At 39.5% G+C, this 23,792-nt stretch overlaps 2 protein-coding genes across 2 annotated transcripts in view; both read left to right on the plus strand.

The window, feature by feature from the left end:
* Positions 1-15,696, plus strand: part of itsn1 (intersectin 1 (SH3 domain protein)) — a 53,676-nt gene extending 37,980 nt beyond the window's left edge. The window contains exons 31-45 of the mRNA XM_083988449.1: positions 4,369-4,490; positions 5,179-5,285; positions 6,154-6,255; positions 6,370-6,451; positions 6,683-6,781; positions 6,888-6,971; positions 7,105-7,188; positions 8,175-8,306; positions 8,785-8,865; positions 8,985-9,106; positions 9,340-9,422; positions 10,112-10,195; positions 10,782-10,846; positions 11,434-11,542; positions 11,642-15,696. Of these exons, the coding sequence (XP_083844575.1) occupies positions 4,369-4,490; positions 5,179-5,285; positions 6,154-6,255; positions 6,370-6,451; positions 6,683-6,781; positions 6,888-6,971; positions 7,105-7,188; positions 8,175-8,306; positions 8,785-8,865; positions 8,985-9,106; positions 9,340-9,422; positions 10,112-10,195; positions 10,782-10,846; positions 11,434-11,542; positions 11,642-11,790 (1,505 nt within the window). The 3' untranslated portion in view covers positions 11,791-15,696. The remainder of the gene's footprint in view (positions 1-4,368; positions 4,491-5,178; positions 5,286-6,153; positions 6,256-6,369; positions 6,452-6,682; positions 6,782-6,887; positions 6,972-7,104; positions 7,189-8,174; positions 8,307-8,784; positions 8,866-8,984; positions 9,107-9,339; positions 9,423-10,111; positions 10,196-10,781; positions 10,847-11,433; positions 11,543-11,641) is intronic.
* Positions 15,697-16,643: 947 nt separating this feature from the next.
* LOC310997689 (uncharacterized protein) lies at positions 16,644-23,548 on the plus strand (the record flags this gene model as incomplete). The annotated part of the gene is made up of 7 exons (XM_083987481.1): positions 16,644-16,722; positions 18,149-18,241; positions 20,171-21,061; positions 21,870-22,034; positions 22,661-22,721; positions 22,958-23,082; positions 23,520-23,548. 7 exons carry the CDS (start codon positions 16,644-16,646, stop codon positions 23,546-23,548), a joined length of 1,443 nt encoding a protein of 480 aa, XP_083843607.1.
* Positions 23,549-23,792: the final 244 nt, after the last annotated feature.

A 23,792-nucleotide genomic window follows, 5' to 3' on the forward strand; every position in this document is an offset into this window, starting at 1 on the left:
GCTCCCATTGGTTCAGCAGCTTCATTCACCTGTCAGTCACAGGCGCTGGCTCCGCCCCCTCCCACCCACCCACCCTCACTAACCCCCCTCCCCTCCCCACAGCTTCACAGAAAGACCCACTATCTGCTGCTGCTGCTGCTGCTGCTGCTGGAGGACGAGTCTCAATGTTTAAAGTCTCTCTTCACCTCCTCCATCCCTCAATGCCAAAGACTCCTCCTTTCCTTTCCTTTCCTTTCCTTTCCTTTCCTTTCCTTTCCTTTCCTTTCCTTTCCTTTCCTTTCCTTTCCTTTCCTCGCCCTCCTCCTCTCCTTTCCTTTTATTTCCTTTCCTTCCCTTTCCTCTCCTCCTCCTCTCCCCTCCTTTACTTACCTTTGCTCACCCTCCTCCTTTCCTTTCCTTTCCTCAACCTCCTCCTTTCCTTTCCTGTCCTTTCCTTTCCTCACACTCCTCTTCTCCTTCCCTTTCCTCAACCTCCTCCTTTCCTTTCCTGTCCTTTCCTCACACTCCTCTTCTCCTTCCCTTTCCTCAACATCCTCCTTTCCTTTTCTTTCCTGTCCTGTCCTTTCCTTTCCTCACACTCCTCCTCTCCTTACTTTTCCTTTTCTTTCCCTTCCTCCTCCTCCTCCTTTCCTTTCCTCCTTTTCTCCTCCTCTCCTTCTTCCCTTAAGGAGATGACGGACAGGAGAGAGAGAGAGAAACAATGAGGCAGTATTGAGACGCGTCCCACAGCAGTTAAAGGCCGAGTTTCAATCCACTCTGCTGCTGCTACTGCTGCTCTCTTCTACGCCTCTCGTTTGCATCTTAAGCCCCTCCCCCTTTGTCTTTCAGCACTAAAAGGGGGGAGGAGGAGGGGGAGGCGAGAGGAGGAGGTGTTAGAAGGGAGCGAGCAGCTGGATTGAGACTCGGCCCCTGTTACAGTAGCTCAGGGCTAAAATGGAAAAGCTATGCTGTTAACTGCTGAGCATACGAGCTAACCAAACGTCACACACACACACACACACACACACACACACACACACACACGGTACAGAGTTTGGAGTCTGCACATCTAAAACAGATCCACACACACACACATTTACACACACACAGTTACACACACACATACACACACAGTGATGATGTTTTTATCCGTCGTAGTTTAACAGTCTGATCATGTATTGACGTTAAATGAAACCGTTTTATGTTGCTATTGTTTTTTTTTTTCTTTTCGTTTGTTTACATGTTTGTTGTTTTGTCTGTTGCTATGATGATGATGATGATGATGATGATGATGATTTTGATGATGATGTCACACTGTCGAAGGCCCGACGACAACGATGACATGACGCAGACAGATTTGGTACTAAAAAGAAAAGAAACAACAACTACAACATCAACAACAAAAAAATAACGTAGGGGTGGAAGGATTTGATTCGATCATTCCAGTTTAAACCAGTTTAGGGTGAAATTGGTTTATTTCTTTTTCTTTTTCTTTCCTGCTGAGAGTTAAATGAGGAAATCGACGCCAAACTCATGTCTGTGTGTTTAAAATATGAAGCGAGAGCCGCGAGGTGATGAGACGGAAACGTTTTGCTACAACTAACATAACAAAATATGCTAAAATCTTTTCTTTTTCTTTTTTACTTTTACTTTATGCATTAAACAAAATCCGTCATGTTATTGTTAATTAATTGTTAACAAGCCTCACAGGTTCATGCTAAGCTAAACTAATCAACCTCAGGCTCCAGTTTCATATTTTACACACAGCTTCTTGTCTCATTTAAACTTCTCAGCATTTTTAATTATTATTATGCTTATTATTTGTGGCTTCTTTTCACAAACCAATGATGATTTTAAGTGTTTTTTGTTTTTTTTAACACCCTTGAATTTCCCACACTGTGATGCACACCTTGAACGTGCCGCCAAAAATTTAAAATCTTGGCTTTTCTCCTGCACTGCAAACCTACTGTATCTGAACAGATCAGAATCATTTCACCCCTACTAGATCTTAATAATAATAATAATAATGACGCTGACGTGTTATTTACCTGGACGAACGCTGGACTTCCTGCTCCGTTACTCTCAGCTCACAGATCCCAAAGTTTTCAACCTCAAATTCCTCAATTATTGATGATTTTTATCAATGAAACTCGTATTAACCGAGCTTTACCAAGTCCTTAAACGCATCACGTATTGTATTATATTACATCATATCGTATCAGCATTTTTTTTTACCAAGTCTGTGCTGAGTGACGGAGACAGCTTTGCATTTTAAACCGGTTACCACGGTAACATTACCGTACACCCCTACCCCCCCCCCATCCTGCAACAGCAACAGGAACCACACCTCTCTTTATTCCCATAGCAACAGACGAGTATTACAGCGGTTGCCATATCAGATTTGTGTTGTTTTTGTTTTGTTTTGTTTTGTTTTGTTTATCCAGATGACAGTATTGTGATTTTAATGTTTACCCTCAGAAACACAAACAAACAAAGAAACAAATGAAAACAATTATGGAACTTACGCAACTTTTTATACAACAAGCAATAGAGTTGTAATGATTATTATCATGATATTGATTATTATTATTATTATTAACTTGCTTGGATCCCATTGGCTCCTACATACAGTATGTCAGTATTGGAGGGTGAAGCGCTCTGATTGGTCGACGAGGCGGCAGCCATCTGTTACCTGAGGGGCCCACGACGGCGGGTCGTTCGCTTTTGGGAGCAGTTTTCTTTACTTTTTCCTTTATTGTTTTTTTTTTTTTCTTTCTTTAAAGCAGATTCAGTCGGTAACAGATGGTCGACACTCGTCCCGGTCACAGCGGAGTATTTTAGATTTAGAACAAAGAGCCACCTAAACCAGAGTCATGCTAAAAAAAATAAAAATAAAAAGACGTACAGTACCTCCTCTTCCTGTTACTACATGCTGACGCTAACGCCTGCAGCCGCCGTTTGTCCCCGTCGAGCATTAAGTCTAAAAAAAAAAAAAAAAATCACCCGGGGGCTCAGGTGGAGGCTGCTGCACACACTTTACAGTTATAAACTTTTAACTTTTTGTTTTTAATTTTAACACAAACACACTTTAAAGTCGCATCATGTGCTCCGAGGCCTGGCTCTGGTCTAGTCTGGTTTTGTTTTGTTTTTTTGTTTTTTTTTGTTTTTTAACAAAATAAAAGCTCTGTAATGGTCTATGCTTAATCTGATGAATGGTAAATGGTGGATGCTTCATATGGTTATAAATAGAAACTCTGATGAACGGATGAATGGATTAACAAGCCAAGCCAAATGTAACCAGACTGCACTTGGTGTCAATGAGAGCATGAATGAAAACTGTGAGTGAGTGAATGGAGATTAAAGCATGAATGAGCAATTTTATGGACATGAATGGTCAGATGGATACATAAAGGAATAAAAAGGATACATGGATGGATGAATGGATGTGTGAGTGAGTGAACAAGTGAGTGAATGAATGAATGACATGTACAGAATGTTAGTGTAGCGTTGATAGTAAAAATGTCCTGAGGTTTTATTGGTGGAGATTTTTGATGACGCGGTGAATCTGACTGGTCCTGATGATTAAACGCTCTGAGACAGACTGCAGTCGACTGGCCTCGTTACTCACACACACACACACACACACACAGCTTACTGTAAACACCTACTTTTACATTTACACCCCAAAATTATCTTATTAAGATCATTAATGGTCAATTATTTTATTTAAACCTGCAGTAATCTTATCTGAGCACTTAAGTGATGTAATATTTTGTGACAGTGGTTCCTTTTCAGTGATTTTATGAGGCAATTATAATTATTTATTTGTATAAATGTAGTTCCTCTGCCACCTGGTGGCCAAAAACCACATTGATGCAGTTTTAAAAACAGCAAAATTGGCTGAAAATGACTGATATTTTTGCATCTGGCCTCTGATTCTTATGTTAAATCTGTTAATTTATAATTATTTTTCAGTGAAACTGTATATATTTTGTCCATTTTATGTGTTAAATTAGATTGGAAATGTCAACTATCATTTCAATCTGTATCCATTAGCAGATCCTACTTTTGTGTTTTAATTTTATGCATCAAAAGTTTAAAAAATTCACAAGTATAATCAGAAATCAACTATAGAATAAACCAATCCACTGTTGTAAATACCAATTTTTACAAAACACATCATCATAGTCACACACTGAACACAACACAACAACAACCACAGTCTCTGCTGCAGACACACCTGTGTTACCTGTGTGTGTTGATCTCAGGTATGTATGCTGATGCAGGCGATCACAGGACTTTTCATTTTGGTTATTTTGTTATTTTTTTTTGTTCGAGGATGTTTGATTGACAGGTGTGTGTGTGTCTGTCTCGGTGTGTGTGTTTCAGGGTGTGCCGACCTCCACCTGCTGGACATGCTGAGTCCCATGGAGAGGAAGAGGCAGGGCTACATCCACGAGCTGATCGTCACCGAGGAGAACTACGTCAACGACCTGCAGCTCGTCACAGAGGTGGAGATCCATTAAACAATATACGTTATTTAGATTAGATTAGATTGTATCAGTAAAATATAACCAAGCCAGTACACATCACAATAATTGTATAACGACAGGAAAATGCTCTAAATGTTGTTTTTTTTCACAGTGCTGCAGATTAAACTGAGCAGGAAACAATCAATATTTTTAATTTTGAGACATTGAAATGGTTAAATTGACTGGAAAAGACTGATAGGAAACATTAGACACAGCTTCATATGTAACACTTTAAAGTACCTACGCATTATTAATCATTAGTTAACCAATTCATTTAAAAATGTCCCTATAGTGTGTAATTTATGAACATAGTCATAAATGTTTAACTCTGGATTAATAAGATCATCTTTAATGTGTTTATTGATGGATTCAGGCTTTTACAGATCACTTATTACATCAATTATAAACCACTTACTTAAGGGACATCAGTGGGTCATAAGATCATTTATAATGTGACAATAAATTATTAACAAACTATTTAGATGGACATTTATGTTGCACTTACATAAACAATGATTTAGACATGAACTAATGAACAGTTTGACTTTGACTAATGACTTTGAGTGAGTCTGTTAGTAGACATTTTATAAACATGTAGCAAACTTATTTTCAGTAAAATATCAACTGTAACTAACACACTTTGCTGTTTGTGTTTGTGTGTGTGTAGATTTTCCACAAACCTCTGCTGGAGAGCGAGCTGCTGACGGAGAAGGAGGTGGCCATGATCTTCGTCAACTGGAAGGAGCTCATCATGTGCAACATCAAGCTGCTCAAGTAAAGTTTCACACACACTCCACACAGTTTTTTTTATGCTCGGTCGGTGCAGATATTTGCATCGAAGGCGCGGCCGTGATGTTCATTTGAATATTTTTTATTATTAAAAGATAAAGTCAGACTGAGACAGGCAGCTGAGCTTTGCATTGGAAAGTAAACAGGTTTAAGTTTCATTTGCACAACTGTAGAATCAACTAAATAAATGGAATAAAAAAAATAAAACATGTGCGGGTGAGGTAGAAACCCACTCTGGGCTTATCTTTAAACCTCACCTATAAAAAGTAATTATAACAAAGCAAAACAAAACAAAAAGTTGAATAGCATTACAAACAAAATAATACAAAATAGAATAAAATAAAGGAAACAACAATTAAGTTAAAGATTAAAAACAAAAGAAAAAAGAACAAATTACAAGGCATTACAGGGAGTGCCTTTCATAAAGAGTGAGGTTCTGTTTTCTGAAACAGAGCAGAGCTGTTGTTAACATTTACATAAAAGTCAGTGAGACTCCAGTGTTTATCTGGTGTTAATTTGAAACCAGGGAATCTTTAAAGTACAAATATTTGAGTTTATATCAACAGATATGTACTTTTTTTTCATTCATTAACAAAAGACAATAATGAGTCAACAGAAAATCTAAAGTCTGGAGTCAAAAGCAGCAGAAAGAAGCAGATAATAAAATATATTCTGTGCCCTAGTGTCACAAATCTCATATTAACACATCAAAAATCTGCAGGTTACAGTCCATGAAACAGAACAATAGGGTTAGGTTGGGTTGTATATACTGTAATATAATACAATATAATATATAGTTGCAATTGTTCCAGACTAAACTACATTTCCCATCATCCCTTGTGTTCCCTGACAGGGCTCTGAGAGTGAGGAAGAAGATGTCAGGTGACCGGATGCCGGTGAAGATGATTGGAGACATCCTGACCAATCAGCTGCCTCACATGCAGCCGTACATCAGGTTCAGTTTTTATTTAATATCTCATCTGATACTTACTATGCTATTTTTTTTTTTAAATCAGCTAAAATTGATACAGTTACAGTTATTAATACATGTTGTCTTTCGATCGATCAGGTTCTGTTCGTGTCAGCTGAACGGAGCCACGCTGATTCAGCAGAAAACTGACGACAACCCCGAGATCAAAGACTTCCTCAAGGTGCCAGAACAAACACTCATGTTGTTTTATCTGTTTTTAATTGTTTTTCTGTACGTATCCATGTGTTCGTTGATTATTGATCAGCTCTAGGTTCTATATTGATACTGTGAAAGCATCAGAGCCTCAGTCCACAGAGAAGCTGAGCCTTAAAACCGGCCGTCAGGACTTCCTGTGACTTTGTGATGTCACAACAGAGCAGTCACTCTCTCTCTCTGTCTCTGTGTCTCTCAGCGTTTGGCCATGGACCCCCGGTGTAAGGGGATGCCTCTGTCCAGCTTCCTGCTCAAACCCATGCAGAGAGTCACACGCTACCCGCTCATCATCAAGAACGTATGTCACACACACACACACACAATCTCTATCTCTGTCTCTCTCTCTCTCTCACACACACACACACACACACATGTTTACATCTCTCTGTGGTTTTGACCTCCAGACGTTAGAAAACACTCCAGAGTCCCATCCCGACCACAGCCACCTGAAAGCTGCTCTGGAGAAAGCAGAGGAACTGTGCTCACAGGTAACACACACTGGGAAACACACACGCACACACACATACACACACACACACACACACAAACACACTGGGAAACACACACACACACACACACACACCTGCTGGACAATGACTGAGTGTGTTTTCATGTTTCCAGGTGAACGAGGGCGTGAGGGAGAAGGAAAACTCTGATCGTCTGGAGTGGATCCAGGCTCACGTCCAGTGTGAAGGCCTCTCTGAGGTGACAACACACACTTCATTAAATTATAACACACACACACACACATCTGTAGATTGAATATTAATTATCTGTTTCCTGTTTGATCTGATCTAATAAAACATGATGAATCCAGACAGACAGGAGCATCTTCCTCCTGCAAAGGATGATGTTGTTTTTTTCTTTTTAAGTTTTTTTGACAGTTGTTTATCCAGATGTGTGATGTTTTACACACTAAATCACTGGATCTCTAACTATTATTTGTCATTCCTACTTGATTCCTATTGTTCTACCTTTCATTTCTGGTTTTATTCTTTTTACTACAACCACAACTTCTACAGTTTAAAGGACAATTCCGGGCAAATTCAACTCGGGGCTGTATATACCTAACATTTTAGGTCTAAAAGAAGGAATCTGAAGATTTTCAGTTTGTAAAACTTTGAATTAGATCTAGTTTTACAAACATGTCGGCTTGCTTGAAGTAAACAAACTTCTCGGTGCATGTTTGAGTAGCCATCTGACGCGGCTTTGAGGGATTTGAGGGATTTGAGGGATGTAAAAAGCCTAAGCAGCAGAACTTCAACCCACTCCCATTCATTGCTGCCGTGGCGATGCGGGGACAGACACAACTATACCGCAAAACAGGAGCAATTAAACTGAAAATCTTCAGATTCCTTCTTTTAGACCTAAAATGTTAGGAAAATACAGCCCCGAGTTGAATTTGCCCGGAATTGTCCTTTAATACTATTTTCTTGGCTGTTAAAGCAGAAATAAGCTGAATATTTGTGTTAATATAAGTCTTAAATAGTTATATCTTCCGACAGCAATCACTTACATAGAGTGTTCTGACAAGAAGTTAGCCAAAATTACCGGATCGCTTACTTCTGCTTTAATTGTTTCACGTTCCTTGATGTGAAAAAAGTTCGATAACCTCTGACCTCATGGATTGATCAGTAGAAAAACAACAATCTCTCTCTGTCTCTCTTTTTCTCTCTCTCTCTTTCCTGCAGCAACTGGTCTTCAACTCGGTCACCAACTGTCTCGGTCCCAGGAAGTTCCTCCACAGCGGGAAACTGTTCAAAGCCAAGAGCAGCAAAGAGCTGTACGGCTTCCTGTTCAACGACTTCCTGCTGCTGACACAGGTCAGTCTGAGTCTCTGTGTGTGTCAGTAACTGGGTTTCCATAAGAGCGGATTTTGTGAAAATGCGCAAAAAGCAAATGCAAATTTATGCACGTTTCCATTCGTTATTGTTTTGTGATTATTGGGAGGGGAGGAGTGCGCCGTGAGATTACATCATAAGAGAGCGTGAATGTATCCACGACAACAGTTGACACTCAGCATTTGTCACATCCGGCTTAGTCATGATTTATTCGCAAAACCTGTTTCCATAACAAAAAGTTGTGTTTTCCTTTTATCGATACGCTGACAAATCCACCCGATCCAAGCGTAAAATCTTTTTTGCGAATTTACTGCCCTTTTGCGAATTTCTGGCGTTTCCATTCAAGTATTTATTTGCAATTTTTGAAAATGCGAATAAGAAAAGGTGGATGGAAACGCAACTGGTGTAAGTTATCTACCTGTGTTAGTGTCACTCATCTCCCTCTCCATCTCTCTCACAGGTCACTAAACCTCTGGGTTTCTCCGGCTCCGACAAAGTTTTCTCCTCCAAAACACACCTGCAGTATCGCATGTACAAGACGGTGAGAAACACACATACACACACACACACACACACACACACACACACACTTTTATTTAAAATTTACTGTCATTTATTTTTACACGACTCTTATTAAACAGTTTTCTTTGTGTCTTTCAGCCGATCTTTCTAAATGAAGTGTTAGTGAAGCTGCCGACGGACCCGTCAGGAGACGAACCTCTGTTCCACATCTCACACATAGACAGAGTTTACACACTCAGAGCTGAGAGCATCAATGAGAGGTAACACACACACACACACACACACACACACACACACACACACACACACACAGTTGCATCAAGTACATGTGTGTATCTCTGTTAAACACAGTCTGAAGCTTATTTATTTGTATTGATTACAATAACCTGACTGTTGACACCTCAGCAGATGTTGGCTCAAAATGTTTTAAATGTAAAGGTGACTGATGTACGGGTGTTGTGTGTGTGTTTGTGTGTTATGTGTTTGTGCGCAGGACGGCGTGGGTTCAGAAAATCAAAGCAGCATCCGAACTCTTCATAGAGACGGAGAAGAAGAAGAGAGAGAAGGCGTATCTAGGTGATTTCATTTGACCTTTTCTTGACTTTTTGCTTCAGAAACACTGTGATAAATATTTATTTAGATCATCAATAAAATGGTTGTGTTTTCTCCTGTTGAAACTTTATGATTTAAAGGGATAGTTCAACATTTTTGCAACAAATTGGCCCATTGCCATAATCCCTATAGTTTTAGGAGTAGGTTCGTTACCTTTAATTGTCGGTGCAAGCTATTTTTAGAACAGCGGAGCAGAGCGGCGAGCTGCTCAGAGCTACGCTACGGAGGCTAATGGGATTTCTTGGTTTCCCTCATCAAACTCATCAAATACACAATCCAACAACTCCAAAACGCTCTGGTGGACAAGCTGTGACCTGCACATTCACCACGCTATGAGATAATAACAGAACGTTACCAGACAGAGTTGTTTTAGAGGGAAATTCATGCAAAACCACTGATGCATGTTGCCTTCAGGGACAGTTTTTCAGCAAGCAGTCTCTACATTTGCCTCGAAAACAACTCTGTCTTGTAACGTTCTGTTATTATCTCAAAATGTTGAACTGTTCCTTTAACATGATTTGACTTTTATATTTGTTTGATCCCTTTTATTTTTTGGGGTTTTTGTCGTCGCCTTTTTTATGTGTCCTTTGAAAAAAAAAAGTTTATAAAAAAAAAACTGTATATTTTCAATAACTGTGTCTCATGTGTCTCAGTTCGTTCTCAGAGAGCCACGGGTATCGGCCGACTGATGGTCAACATCGTGGAGGGAATCGAACTCAAACCCTGTCGCTCCCATGGTACAAACACACACACACACATACACACTTTTCAATATGTGTAGTGATTATTTTCCAGTGCGTGAGTTCTTTCTCCTGTGTTAACAAACATTAGGCAAATTCTCCTTTAAAGATCCTCTACGGTGGCCCTGAGGGGTCAGTGCGCAGCAGCTAACAGAGAGCACATGCAAATACACACAAATACAACATGATGCAAATTCAAAAACAGTTTGACCACACATGAGTTCAAAACAGCAGTGTGTTTGTTTATTTGCATGTGTTTTCTTAAGTTACAGAGCATTGTCCTCTCAGGGCCACCGTACACTGTGAGTTTTTACTACAGGAAGTCGTAGATGAAGAGTAAAAGTTGAAATATTGACTTATATTAACAAGTAAAAGTGGCTCTTTTTAAGATAATGTTCATTATAATATTTCATAATGTGTCAGTAACGGTGGTGAAGTTGGTAAAGGTTCAGCTATTACCACAAGACGTCATTCAGTTCAAGTTAAAATTTAAATCCGACCTGTTTAGTCTCTGAAGAAGTGACTGTTTGTTTTTTATGTTGTTAAAACAAAAAGAAATGTCTGTTTGTCTTGTCGTTTCCAGGGAAAAGTAACCCGTACTGTGAGGTGACCATGGGTTCTCAGTGCCATATCACAAAAACATTACAGGTACAAACACACGAACAGCTTCTTATTTCACACTGTCACATCAGAGAATTAGAGAATATATGTTGGTTTATTCATATTTCTCATCCTGTAGTGATTGATCACAGAAAAACTTACCTCAACTAACATTCAGCCATTTTTATTTTCATGTTTTCATTTTCATGGGAGGAATAATTTCTAAAAACTATGATATTTTTTTTATTCTTTATCTCTCCTCTGCATCATCTGCAGGTCTGTAGTTATGATTTTAAATGTGCACCAGTGTTTTTATTGACTTAAAGTTGAGTTTTTATTGTTTAGGAAGGATAAAGATCCACTAGAAACTGAAGGTTATTATTATTGACCCATCTGTTCTGATGCAGATTTGTAATAACTACATGCTATCAAGCATTAGTTCACCATTTATAACTTATTCATTCAACATTTAGTCTGTAATTTATAAACACAAAGTATTTTATGATGTTTATCTATGTTTATGTTTAATAATGTTTAACTTATGCTCAATAAAAGTGTGTGTTTGTTATAAATAGTCACCAGTGTGTCCATTATAATGTATATGTGTATGTGTGTGGTCTCTCTTGTCTCTATAGGACACGTTGAATCCTAAGTGGAACTCCAACTGTCAGTTTTTTATAAAGGACCTGGAGCAGGACGTCCTCTGTGTCACTGTGTTCGAACGAGACCAGTTCTCACCCGACGGTCGGTCACCATCAAACACCGATCTGACCGATAAGTGTATGATGTTGTTGCTGTTGTTTTTTTTTTCTCACACTTTTTGTTTCCTGACACCTCCTCCAGACTTCCTGGGCAGGACCGAGATCCGGTTGGCTGAAATAAAGAAGGACCAGGGCTCGAAAGGACCAATCACGAAGCGGTTGCTGCTCCACGAGGTTCCCACAGGAGAGATTGTCGTCCGGCTGGACCTCCAGCTGTTTGAAGAACCATAAAACCAGGACCGGACCAGCTGGACCGGACTGGACTGGACCGGACTGAACTGGACTAAGAGAACCTGACAGCTTGACCAGACCGGACTAGACTAGACCGGACTGGACTGGTTCAGTGTCTTAATGCGTAGAGGTAGCGTCATCATTTACCTGTTAAATTAGAATAAAAACAATATATATTTATTAAATCAGGAGCAGTGAGGCTGGATCACCCTGTTTTAATCCTGTTTAATTCTTATTATATTATTAATACTGTCAAACACAGTAAATAAGACTAAGGCAAATAATGGAAAAAATCTTTTTTTTTGTTAATTTTCTTATTTTTAATTTTCAATTGGTTAATTTTGTCACCCATTTATTGTCTCTAATACCTTTATTATCATAGTTTACATTGAGACCACATGATGCAGTTTCCTAAAAACAAAAAAAGTTCATTTTCTTATTTTTATTTTGTAATTAGCCAATCTTGCAGCTTCTTTCTTGTCTCTAACACTTGTATTATTATAGTTTACACAGTTACCACATGATGCAGTTTCCTATAAAGAAAGAAATGGTGAATTAAATAACAAACTGACTCGCATGCAGACAGTAAACGACTCACTAACAGGTTAATCCAGGCTCAGAAACAATGAAAGTCAGTGAATTGACAGTGAGTCTTGGTCGTCAGATTTACAAATTATCAGTATCATGTCAGTCTGAATGCAGTCAACAGGGGACAAGGCGACCTGCTCGCACAAAGTAAAAACTTTTGCAGCATTATTGAGTTTATTATCTCAGGATTTAAGAAATTAACATTGTATCTAATGCAACGGTTTTGTCTGCAGCTTCTTAAAGTTTTCATATTCCAGACCACACAAGTCTTAACACAGTTTATCGTACACTTAACGTCTTAAATATTGTAACGCTGGTCTTAAACTGTCCCAGTTCAACAGATCCAAGCTGTGTTGGTAGATTTAGTCCAGTCCGGTTTGGTCCGGTCCAGTTCCAGTTCTGACCCCCTTCAGTATTGAGTCCAGTCCAGTTCTGTTGGAGCTCAGCCGGGTCTTTACTGTTTTCTCTCCCTTTGCTTCATCAGACAGTCTCACAGACACTCCAGTGACAATCCCAGTCCTCCTCATCCTCAGCCCCGACCAACCCACACTCCCTGTGTGTGTCTGTGTGTGTGTGCATGAGTGTGTGTGTGTGTGTATGTGTGTGTGAGGCAGTCTGCTGGTCTGAATGAATGCTACGTGTGTGGTGGAGGTGAACAGGCGAATTAATGGTACGGTTCAGTGTACATTTCTTTTTTTTATTATTATTATATTACGTCGAGTCTTACAACTCAGTCTTCAGATCAGCTCTACAGTGTGTAATGGGGCCTTGACGTTTTGACCTTTGACCTCCACTGAACACTTGCCACATTAAATATTATGTACAGGTTAAATGAGAAATACTAACGATGCTAATAAGCTGAAACTATAGAAAGACTTTACCCCAATATAGTAATGACAAGTGTCCAGTGTACATAAATAATGGGAGACATGGCCGACATGTCCCTTTTACACGTGTCAGTAATGATAATAATATTAATAATAATAATAATGCTGATGATCATATGGCTGGAGCAGGGAACAGCGTGATAGCTATTTTAAATTGAGGTACTGTAAAGAAGAATGTCTTAATTTTTCTCTTATTTTTTGGATGTTGAATGCACACGGGGGTTTCTAGTTTTTAGCCGATTTTTTCCCGTCACACATCCGACCTCTGTCGTTATGTTATGTTGCTGCTGTGCGGAGCCGTCACAGTGGCCGTCACTATGCAGGGAGGGAAAAAATAATAAATTAACACAAACATAGGCTATTGAAACGTATTTTATATATAGGAACAGCGGTTTTAAACCATTTCCACTTCTCTTAACCCTGACAAGGTGTAGAAATCATGTTACTGTGCGTCGATCGGCAGGCACTCCCAGCACTTTTTAAAACAGACACTGTCGCTGATATCAGACTCGACTGACAGCAGCCATTTTGAACAGTCAAAGTAGGAAACGTAAAACCTAGGAGATGAATAAAGAGAAAAGCGGTGTTGTTCTTTTTGTCAACAAATCCAGTGACAGATCAAAACCAACCAGGCCTGTTGGTTCTTACTAAAATCATGAATCTTTAAAAAAAAAAAAAAAGAAATCCAATAATATATTTTGTTTGTTTTTAAAAAAAGGCTCAGTAAATTATTGAGCACTGTAGTTTTTAGCAAATGTAACTCAAACAGGAGGGAACAGTGTATTTATTGGGGACTATTTTCAGCGGCGGATTAATCCACATTTAATCCTGTGTGTTTATGGCAAAAAAAAGAATGACTGTGGATACTTTTAACATGATATGATAACACTCACTTTGGTCTGATCACGAGAGTTGTTGCGGATTAGAAAAATGTACAATATCACCACGTACATATCACTTACCATAGTTAATGTTACTGTAAAACCTGAAAATGGTTTGATAATGTTAATCAAGAGAAAGCACTGAGTTTTTAACAGCGTAGGGATATAGCTAGCTGCTAGCACCCCTCTCTTTTTTGTTTTTTGTTTGTCAAATTAAAAAAAAAACTGATAATAAGCTAATTAGTTTAGTAGCTGTTGTGATTTAATTTTATTTCACTGCAGAAACCGAAGTTTTTCATCTAAAGCTACTCCTGCTAGCTACGTAGTTGAACCCTGTAGACATTAGTTGTTGTCTTCTACTCTCTGAATTCACATAGGCTATTACAGAAAACACCCACAAAGACAAACTCGAAAAAATATTCCTTTAAAAACTGAAGGAATCCAGTTTTAGCAAAAAAAAAAAAAAATGTGAGCACCTGAAGCTACACCTGCTCAGCATGGATTTTTGCTTAGGCTACTTAATCTAAATTAAAAATTAAAAAAATACACCGGCATGTTTACATTACTAAAATGTGAATTAATTCCTCCATGTTTTTAGATCAGATCATTCCTTATTTGTTTAGAAAGACATTTTAAAATGTTTGTACTTCCGGTGCCTTCACATTGGGGTTGTATTAGCTTGTTCACAGTGGTGCCAAAAAAAAAAAAACAGCCTTTCACTCTTTCTAAAAGGACAACGACGATAAGGCATCACTTTCCGATTTTAAATTTAACGGTTTTATTTTATGTGCATATCATTTACATGATTTATTTTTGTTGTAAACACAAACTCAGGAGTTTATTTGAAGGCAGCGTTAATCTTTTCCCAACACTGAGTGTTCAAAATGGCCGCCTCATTCACCAGTTGGACAAATAGGCTATCTTTAAAAAAAATTTAAAAAAAAAAAGACTCCAGTTTGTTCGCTCAGCAGAGTTATTGTATATGTTAGTAAGCTTGGCCAGTTAGTAAAGCTAGTCAGTCGTTTTTCATCATTTATCGCCACGGTTACATACAGTGACTTACTGAATTACCACTGAGACAACCGATAGTTACCTTAGTGACCAGCCACTGTCCAATCAGGAGTCAGCAAGGCTCAGCCAGTTGCAGCATCGTGACTGTGGAGGAAGGTGTGTATGAATGTGTGTTTCTCCAGACTGAAGCTAAAAATGATGATGATGATAATGATGATGATGGTGATGATGATGATGATGATGAATGACGATGAAGAAGAAGTTGTCTTACATCCTCCCCTCGGTTACTGTTCTCCAGTATCCGCCCTCCCCCTCCTCTTCCTCCTCCTCTTCCTCTCCACACTGTACTGAAGCTAATCCAGTTTGACCCCGTTCTTACTGTCTATCTTCCAGGTTGTGTATAATACTACTGCTATCTGAGAGTTAATATATGAGCGCTACGGGGGGCGATAGAGACGGCCTGCTGTTAATTATCACTGTAGAAGATGATGTACGTTGTTGTCTTTCAATGTTCAGAATAAACTCCAGTTGGACCAAGACTTCAGTCGTCGTCTTTGTTGCTTTTTTTATTTTATTTTTAAGCATTTAGTAATAGTTCCTTGAAAAGAAAAAAAACCTGGATACTTTCACCCATTCAAATGTATTCAGGTTAAATTATTTGTCATTAAAATGGAGAGATGTGGTTGAAAACCACCTGGTCACATGGAAAAACATTCAGATTTTCTCGTGCTTTTTATTCAGTTTTGTTTTGCTTTGCTTTACAGATACTGAGTTTGTGTATTTTTTTGCACAATTAAACATCAAAGACATTAAAACAAATAAAAAATCCCAGTTAGCTACATCATGAGAAGCTCCTCCAGCTTGGAAACTTGGAGTAACTTCAGTAATTGTGAGCTTGCAATCCAAGATGGCTGCTCCCTGTGTCAACACTGAATAAAAGCTAAAAAAAAATAAAAATAAAAAAAACTCTTAGTTAATGACCACTTGGTCTTGTTTTCATGTCATTAGATGAATCATATTGATAATATTGTGCATCTTCTACCTGTAGACATGATGGTATTGCTTTCACAGGCAAACTATCACATTGTTATTATTAACAAAACAACTGTAGCTAAAAATGGGGTTTATTTTTTATGACAGCATAAAACATCAAGAAGCCCTGAATGGCTGTCTTCTGTAAGATTATGAAGAGACACATTAAAAAAATAAAGCAGCCACTTATTGACCACAGCCTAATGATTTCATTTTGACCTGAAGCATCTGACAGTTAAGTATTTTAGAGGTCTGTATAGTTTACATTTCTGCCTGTGACAGTTTATTAAATCATGAGCAAGAAAAGGGTAAAATAACTTTTCTTTTTGACCATGTTTCCATCTCTAACCCAGACAGTTTGATGTAGATGTGAAGTTACATGTGAGCAGTGCTGACACAGGCAGTAAAAGGGGGCGTTGTCTTCATTGAAACGAGCTGCGTCAAAACAGAAACAATGTCGCCAAAGAACATCCGGAAGTCAACCAAGTCTGCCTTCAAAATAAAAGAGTGTTCTCCAGAACCAGCCTCTACCAGTACGTTATTTATTTAATAGTTTTATTGCTCTATTTTTTTCTTTCAAAATAACCTCATAACTTGCAATACGTGTGATTAAATCAGTGTAGTGAATTAGTAGATTTTCAGGTTTGCTATCTAAGCTTTTATTTTTATCATCCTGACCGGAAGCACCAATTTCCCTGTGTTGTTTTGATAGTGGCGACTAAAAGGCTTTAAGCAGAGCGCTTTATGTAACTGTAACACCACGAAAACACGCAGGACAGAATGTGAGGCAGCCAGTTAACAAACAAACAAGAAAATAAAGGAACAAGAGACTATTTGCTGTTTGCAGACTTTGAATTATTCGGTGAAACGTTAAAACCAGAGTGAGACTCACATGGTGGTTGAGAGACAGATTCAGGACATTCAGTACTTTGACACAGCGACTGGATCTTCTTCCTCCTGAAGGGATAAATTAGCATTTAAACTGTATTTCTATATATTATTATTTTCTTATTGAGGATATCATGGCTGCTGCACTGTTAAGAAGAGGACCTGGTTTATTTGTCAGAGTAAGTACATTTTCTGTCTGTGGATAAAAGCAGGACTTTAATTTGTTTCCATGAATTGTGGGGGGAAGAAGTACACATATTATGAATTCAAGTGTAACTGCCACTGCAGTTTTAAAGTACTAATGCTCTGAAAAAAGAAAAGTAGAAAAAGACAATTACCTAAATGTACTTTCTCTGCAGTAAAATGTCTCTGATATATTACATTTTATTGATAAGTAGCTGCTCATGTTTGGTAGTTAACTCATATTTTCCTTGCATTTGAAGTTGTTGCTGCATCCAGTTGTTGCATGTTTACACGCCATCAGATTTGTGTCTCCGGCTGTAAAATATCGATGTACATCAGATACAAATATGCCATTTGGTTGCAGAAAAATCTTATGCATCCCATAATTTGACTGTGTGTGACTGTGAATCCCAGTGTTTTCACAGAGAGTTGTGTAGAGTCGTATGGAGGCCGCAGGCGGCTCTGTTCAGCTCCAAGCCGCCAGACAGAAAACCACCAAGAATAACACACATCAGTAAGGAAACCAAACTCTTTTATACAGTAGCTAATACACTTGCAGGATGTTCATATACGACTTGTAAATGATAAGTGTCATTAGCAAGAGCATGATAGGTCAGATGCAGTGTATTTGTTTGTTTTGTACATTTTGTTACTCTGCAGTCAGCCTATGTCAGCCAAATAATGCCTGAAAAATCAAGTTGTGTTATAAAAAGACCTGCTCATTGATTTACTACAGTAAAGCATGATGCATGTGATAGATCTTTTTTTTTTTTTTTTACATGTGAAAGGACAGTTTTGCTGCTTCTGTGTCATAACTTTTGGTCAGTGTCCTGTTCAGTGGCCTCGACCATGATCTAATTCCCAACATGTATTGTCTCTTACTGGCAGAGAAAGCCAAACCCGAGCCTGCTGTGGACATCGCCAAACTCCTGGAGCAACTTTTCTCCCAGAAAAGACCTGGCTCAGCGCCCCCTGCCGCTGGTAAAGGTCAGTATAGGAGGATATACTATATGACAATGCTATGTGGAGGGTGCAGGGTGTCGGAATACGGCTCTGTACATTCCTGCCACAACACTGACAGCAATGTATGTAAAACTATTTATAATCACCAACAGGACTGAAGACAAAACACAGAGTTGAAGGTGACAGCTCAGGCACGAATACTCATTTAGAGACTAATATTTCACCATATTCCTGCTTGAAAAAGCATTGATTATCAAAATAGTGTTATTATGTTTCTAATCGACTAACCATTTCAGCCTTACAGTATGTCTCAATGACTACAGTACATGCTCTTCAGCTATTAGGACAGTAATTTCTACCTCATTTGTTCTGCTAACTTCTTGTTTCTTGTCCTTTATCTTCTTCCTGCAGCTAAACATGCTTCTTCCAAACCTCCCACCACCTCCTCGGTGAAGGCCTCCACCTCACATGTTCCTCATTTGTCAAAGACAGAGCCGGCAGTTTCCGTCTCTTCTGCTGCTTCTAGTGTTTCCAAGAAAACTGCATCTTCTTCTACCACAGCATCACTTTCCCCTCAACCAAAATCAGCAGCTTCCACAGACCCAAAGACTTTGTTTTCTTCTGAAACACATCAACACTTGCCTCATGTTGTTGCTCAGGACATTACATCTAATGGTGTTTCCAATGTGTCTGTTCCATTGACCGCAGCCTCTCCTCCAACCAGCACAATGACCCCATCTTCGGGACCAGAAGCAGCTACGGTCGAAAACCAAACCAAAGAAGAAACTGTGACAGAATCTGCTCCTTCATCAGCTCATATTGTGGAGAAGAATATGGAAAAATCATCTGTTGTAGTTGCTACAGGAGAACCTTCAATAGAAACTACATTAGAATCAACAGTAGAGACCAGTCTTCCCATAGAAGCACTAGAAACTACATTTTCTGTTGCTGAGGGTCCAGTAGAACCTATATTAGAAGTCACAGTAGATTCACCAGCTCAGACAGTATCAACCACAAGCAAAGATTCGGGAGTAGTTGACACTTTATTCGCTACCACAGTAGAAACCTCAGTAGAAACCCCCATAGAGCCATCAGCAGACGCCAGCATCACAAGAATAGATAGTATAGCTGCTGAAGGTACAGTAGAGCCTCCAATAGAATTTGAAGAAAGAGTAGTGGACGTCTTAAATGCTGCCAAAGAAGAAGCTTCACTAGAGACAGTTAAATCACCAGTAGAATCCAGTGCCATCCTTGTAGAAGCACTAGAAACTGGAGCTTCTGCTGAAGGACCAGTAGTAGCATCTGCAGTAGATGCAACAAGTCCCCACACTGCAACAGTAGAACCTGTATTAGAAACTACAGTAGAGCTTTCTACTGTGGAAACACTTGAAACTGGAGCGTCTGTTGCTGAAGCTGCAGCAGAAACAACAATAGAAGCCAAAGATGAAACCAAGCCCTTAGACTCAGATACTGCAACAGTAGAACCTGCATCACAAAGCACAATAGAACCATTAGATGAGGCCAACGCATCGCCGCTACAAAGTCAAGCTACAGTAGAGCCCACAATAGAAACTGAAGCTGCTGACAACCTACCACATGTTGCCTTAGTTCAAAATGCACACGAATCTGAAGTCTTACCTTTGATCACCAAAGTAGAAACTATAGTAGAACTGTCCTCAGGAAGTGTCTCTTTGGAGAAGGAGACGATCGAGTCTGAACAAATGACTTTAGAGTCCGTTACGCTACATTCAGTCAAGACTTTTGTGGAGTCCTTTAAGACTGATGAGCTCCTCCAGGCAACATCTTTTCTTGAAGAAAAAGCAGGAAAACAAGTTGAGGAGTTGATGTTGGTCCAGACGGGAACGGGAGCCGAACTCCAAGCTGTAGCTGAAGATGAGAGTGAAACTTTAACCAAAGCTCTTTCACAATGGGACTCCCTGTCTAAAGATCTACAAGAGTTAGAAGGAGAAGCTGGCTTGTTGGTGACGGAGCTTCTGTGTCACATTCCTACAGCGATTTCCAAACCTCCTCCTACCACAGTAAACCCGAGCTCAGCCTCTGATATAGATAGACCCGTGGCAGTGAGCGGAGACTCTTTACAGAAGGAGGAGGAGGTAAACACTGAAGAAGCCTTGACGCTGGAATCAATAACGTTGGCAGAAGTGAGGGCTGAAGTTGGAGGTCTTGAAACTGAAGTTCTGCAAGAAGCAAGTGACGCACTTGAGAAAGAAGCTGATGAACTAGCAAAAGAGGAGAAGATGGAAGTTAGGATGGAAACGGAGGAGGATGTTGTGTTTGAGGACACACATGAGGCTGAGATTTTAAATCTAGATTCTATCTCTGAAGCAACTGAGGCGATAGAAGCTGAGACCTCAGTTATATTAGAGGCCATGCTTGGATCTGACCAAGGGCTGAGCCAACCTGCTGATACTCTGAAGGTACCACAGAGTGAAATGCTTGATCAGGAAGTGGAGAAAGAGTTTGGGGAGCAGGAAGGAAAAGTCTTGGAGGCCATGTCTCTTGAGTCTGTGACGTTGGCTGAAGTCGAGGCCTCGTTGGGAACTCTGGAGAACGAGTCTCTGAGCGAAACTGCAGCTTATCTGGAGAACGAAGCTGAAATTCTTGCTGTAGAGACGAGAACGGAGATAGAGGAAGTACAACCGTCTGATGACAAGATCGAGGATCTGAATGTTGAGTCTCCAGCTCTGCTTGAAGTTGACGGTCTGTCTGAAGATCTGCAGACTGATGAACTGATGGAGGAGCTGCTCTTTACGGTTCCTGGACCTGCAGCAGGCCTGAGAGAGGCCCAGAGGCCTGGAGCAGCAAAGACTTTGGATGGTAGGTTTAACTCCCAAGGATGTCTTTAACTCCCATGTCCACTGCAAATAGATATCCACTTCGAAATCAAAGAAAAAATACATTCCTAATAAAATGTTAAAGTTTTATTCAGTATCAAAGGAATCCATTGATAGTTGTCACAGCATCTATGGTCACATCATAAACAGGAACTACTGAAGGCATATTTGACAACCCTTAAATGGTGATCATTTGAATGTTGTTTATAATTTGGATAATTTAAAAAAAGCAAACAAATATGTGCTAAAAAAACAACCCTCAAGCTGTGGCCATGACCGAACTCATTGACTGTATAGACAATAGTCAAATGAGAAGATAAATTCCTTTATTTTGTCTTTGTGTTGAGTATCGACCTGGCTTAGCAGCAGTATCTTTAAATTAACATATATCTGATTCATTTTACACAAACAGAAATGTAAAAAAAACTGCAGTTTGATGTTTATTGAGAATTAAAGGATGGATCGCTGCAGCAACATTTACCAAGAAATCATCCAAGCATGTTTTAAAATTTCGTTCTGTGTACGGATTAAACAAGATACAACGTGTCTAACAGCTAGAGATGTTTGTAGGTGGAGAGACAAGCGTGCCATCCAACAAAATGTTTTTAAAAAATGCTTTGAACTCTTTGATAGAGGCTTAAGAAACTAATTAGGGGAGAGGCAAACAGAACATGTTTTAACTCTGAAATCTCAACAAAACTAAAATCAGTGAAGTGTTTGATGCTTTAAAAGTAAAATCAGCTCAGCTCAACCTCCTACTTTCCTGTTTGTGTTTGGTGTTGGTACCACAGCAGCCGTTACAATGGGGTCAGCCACTGTTGATACAGCAGCTACAGAAAACAATGATGTTGCAGCATCTCCTGCTCCAAAGGAGGTGCTGCCGGAGCAGGAGGTGGTGGAGGACGAAGCACAGACTGAGGCTCTGGGGAATGATGAAACTACAGGGACACTCTCAGGTGAGAGACACATCAAATGTTTACCTTTAGATTAAAATCCAGCTGTTTTAGTTGCCTAATTGAAACTATATGATAATGTCCAGAACCATTAAAGGGATGGTTCAACATTTTTGGCAAAGTGGCTCACTGGCCTAGGGTGGCGTTTAGCTCACTTGGTAGAGCTGCCGCCCCATGTTGAGGCTAGTCCTCACTGCGGTTCAAATCCCGCATCGGGCAGCCCTTTCCTGCATGTCATTCCCTCTCTCTGCCTCCCCATTTCCTGCCTCTCTCTCCACTGTACTGTCGAATAAAGGCAATAAAAAGCCCCAAAAATATACGTAAAAAAAAAAAAATTGGCCCACTGGCCCATTGCCATAATCCCTATAGTTTTAGGAGTAGGTTCCTCCGTAGCATAGTTCTCAGCAGCTCGCGGCTCTTCTCCGCCGCTCTAAAAATAGCTTGCACCAACAATTCAAGGTAACAAACCTACTCCTAAAACTATAGGGATTATGGCAATGGGCCAATTTGCCAAAATGTTGAACTATCCCTTTAACTTTCTCTAACCTTGTCCAGAGCCAATGTTTTCCGGGGTAAGGCTTATTGTGTTTTTAACAGGATTGTTTTTTCCATGTGTTTGTGTTCTTCAGACATGGATCCAATCCAGAGACTCTTCTTGGAGAAGATCAGAGAATACAACAATATGCGCAAGTAAGCAGACCAAACCGGGTATTCTATTTTTATTCAATAAGAAACTCCTTTGGAGACCCCAAACAGACAGACTGCTGTTGAACAACCAAAATCAGGGACATATGTCGGTCTGGTGTATTTAAGTCCTGTCCTACTGTTTTGCATTTGGAAGTTCAATTACAACAGTAGCTATGACAAACAATTGGATGACAAACATTTCCTTTTTGACTTACCGCCCTTCCTCTGTCTCCTCTAAGGTTGGGTGGAGGACCAGTGGAGGCCGGGTCAGAGTACGAGAAATACCTGTCAGAGGAGACGGCCAAGCTGCAGAGACAGTATGGAGGAGGAGACCTGAGCAGCTTCCCTCAGTTCACCTTCACCGGTGAGAGTCGAGACATCAATACGGATCAATAATCAACAAGACATTGCAATGCAGCCATAATATCATTTTCATCACTGCATAGTTTGTCCACCAGGGAGCACTGATACGTTTATTTTTCAACTGTAAAATGTACATGCTATAACAATCCCTATATATCTTTATGTATGTATATATTATATACTATGTATGTGTGTGTTTGTGTATACAGCCTTATGTTACTGACTTGATATGAAGGTAATACATTATGGCTGATTACCCAATTCGCTATGGAGATTTTAATGTATTTTTACCTCCTGAACATTATGTTTCTGCTCTGTAGCACTGCAGAGCTAATGGGCATCATCACCACACACATCCATTAAAATGTGTAGGCTACAGTGTCAAACTAGAGTGAAAGAAAAATTCTTATCATCTCACGTTTGTCGTTTTCTCTCCAGAGCCTAAAATGGATGAGGACTCCAAATGACCCGTGAAGCCACATCCTGCTCTTTATGTTCTCCTTTGACTTCCTCCTCCACTGCCTCCTCACTTTCAATTCTACCCCAGAAACAAATCGAGAGAATAAGAGAAGAGGAAACATGGGTATAAAGATTATTTGAATAAAAAGAAAAGAAAAGAAAAGAAAGGGAAAATATATTTTTGGCTGTGTGTTTGTACTGTGCAATAATGATAGAAAGAATTTTATTTTATTAAAGCATCACTTTCCAGTG

This window comes from Trachurus trachurus (assembly GCF_905171665.1).
Source record: "Trachurus trachurus genome assembly, chromosome: 15".
NCBI classification, from domain to species: Eukaryota; Metazoa; Chordata; class Actinopteri; order Carangiformes; family Carangidae; genus Trachurus; species Trachurus trachurus.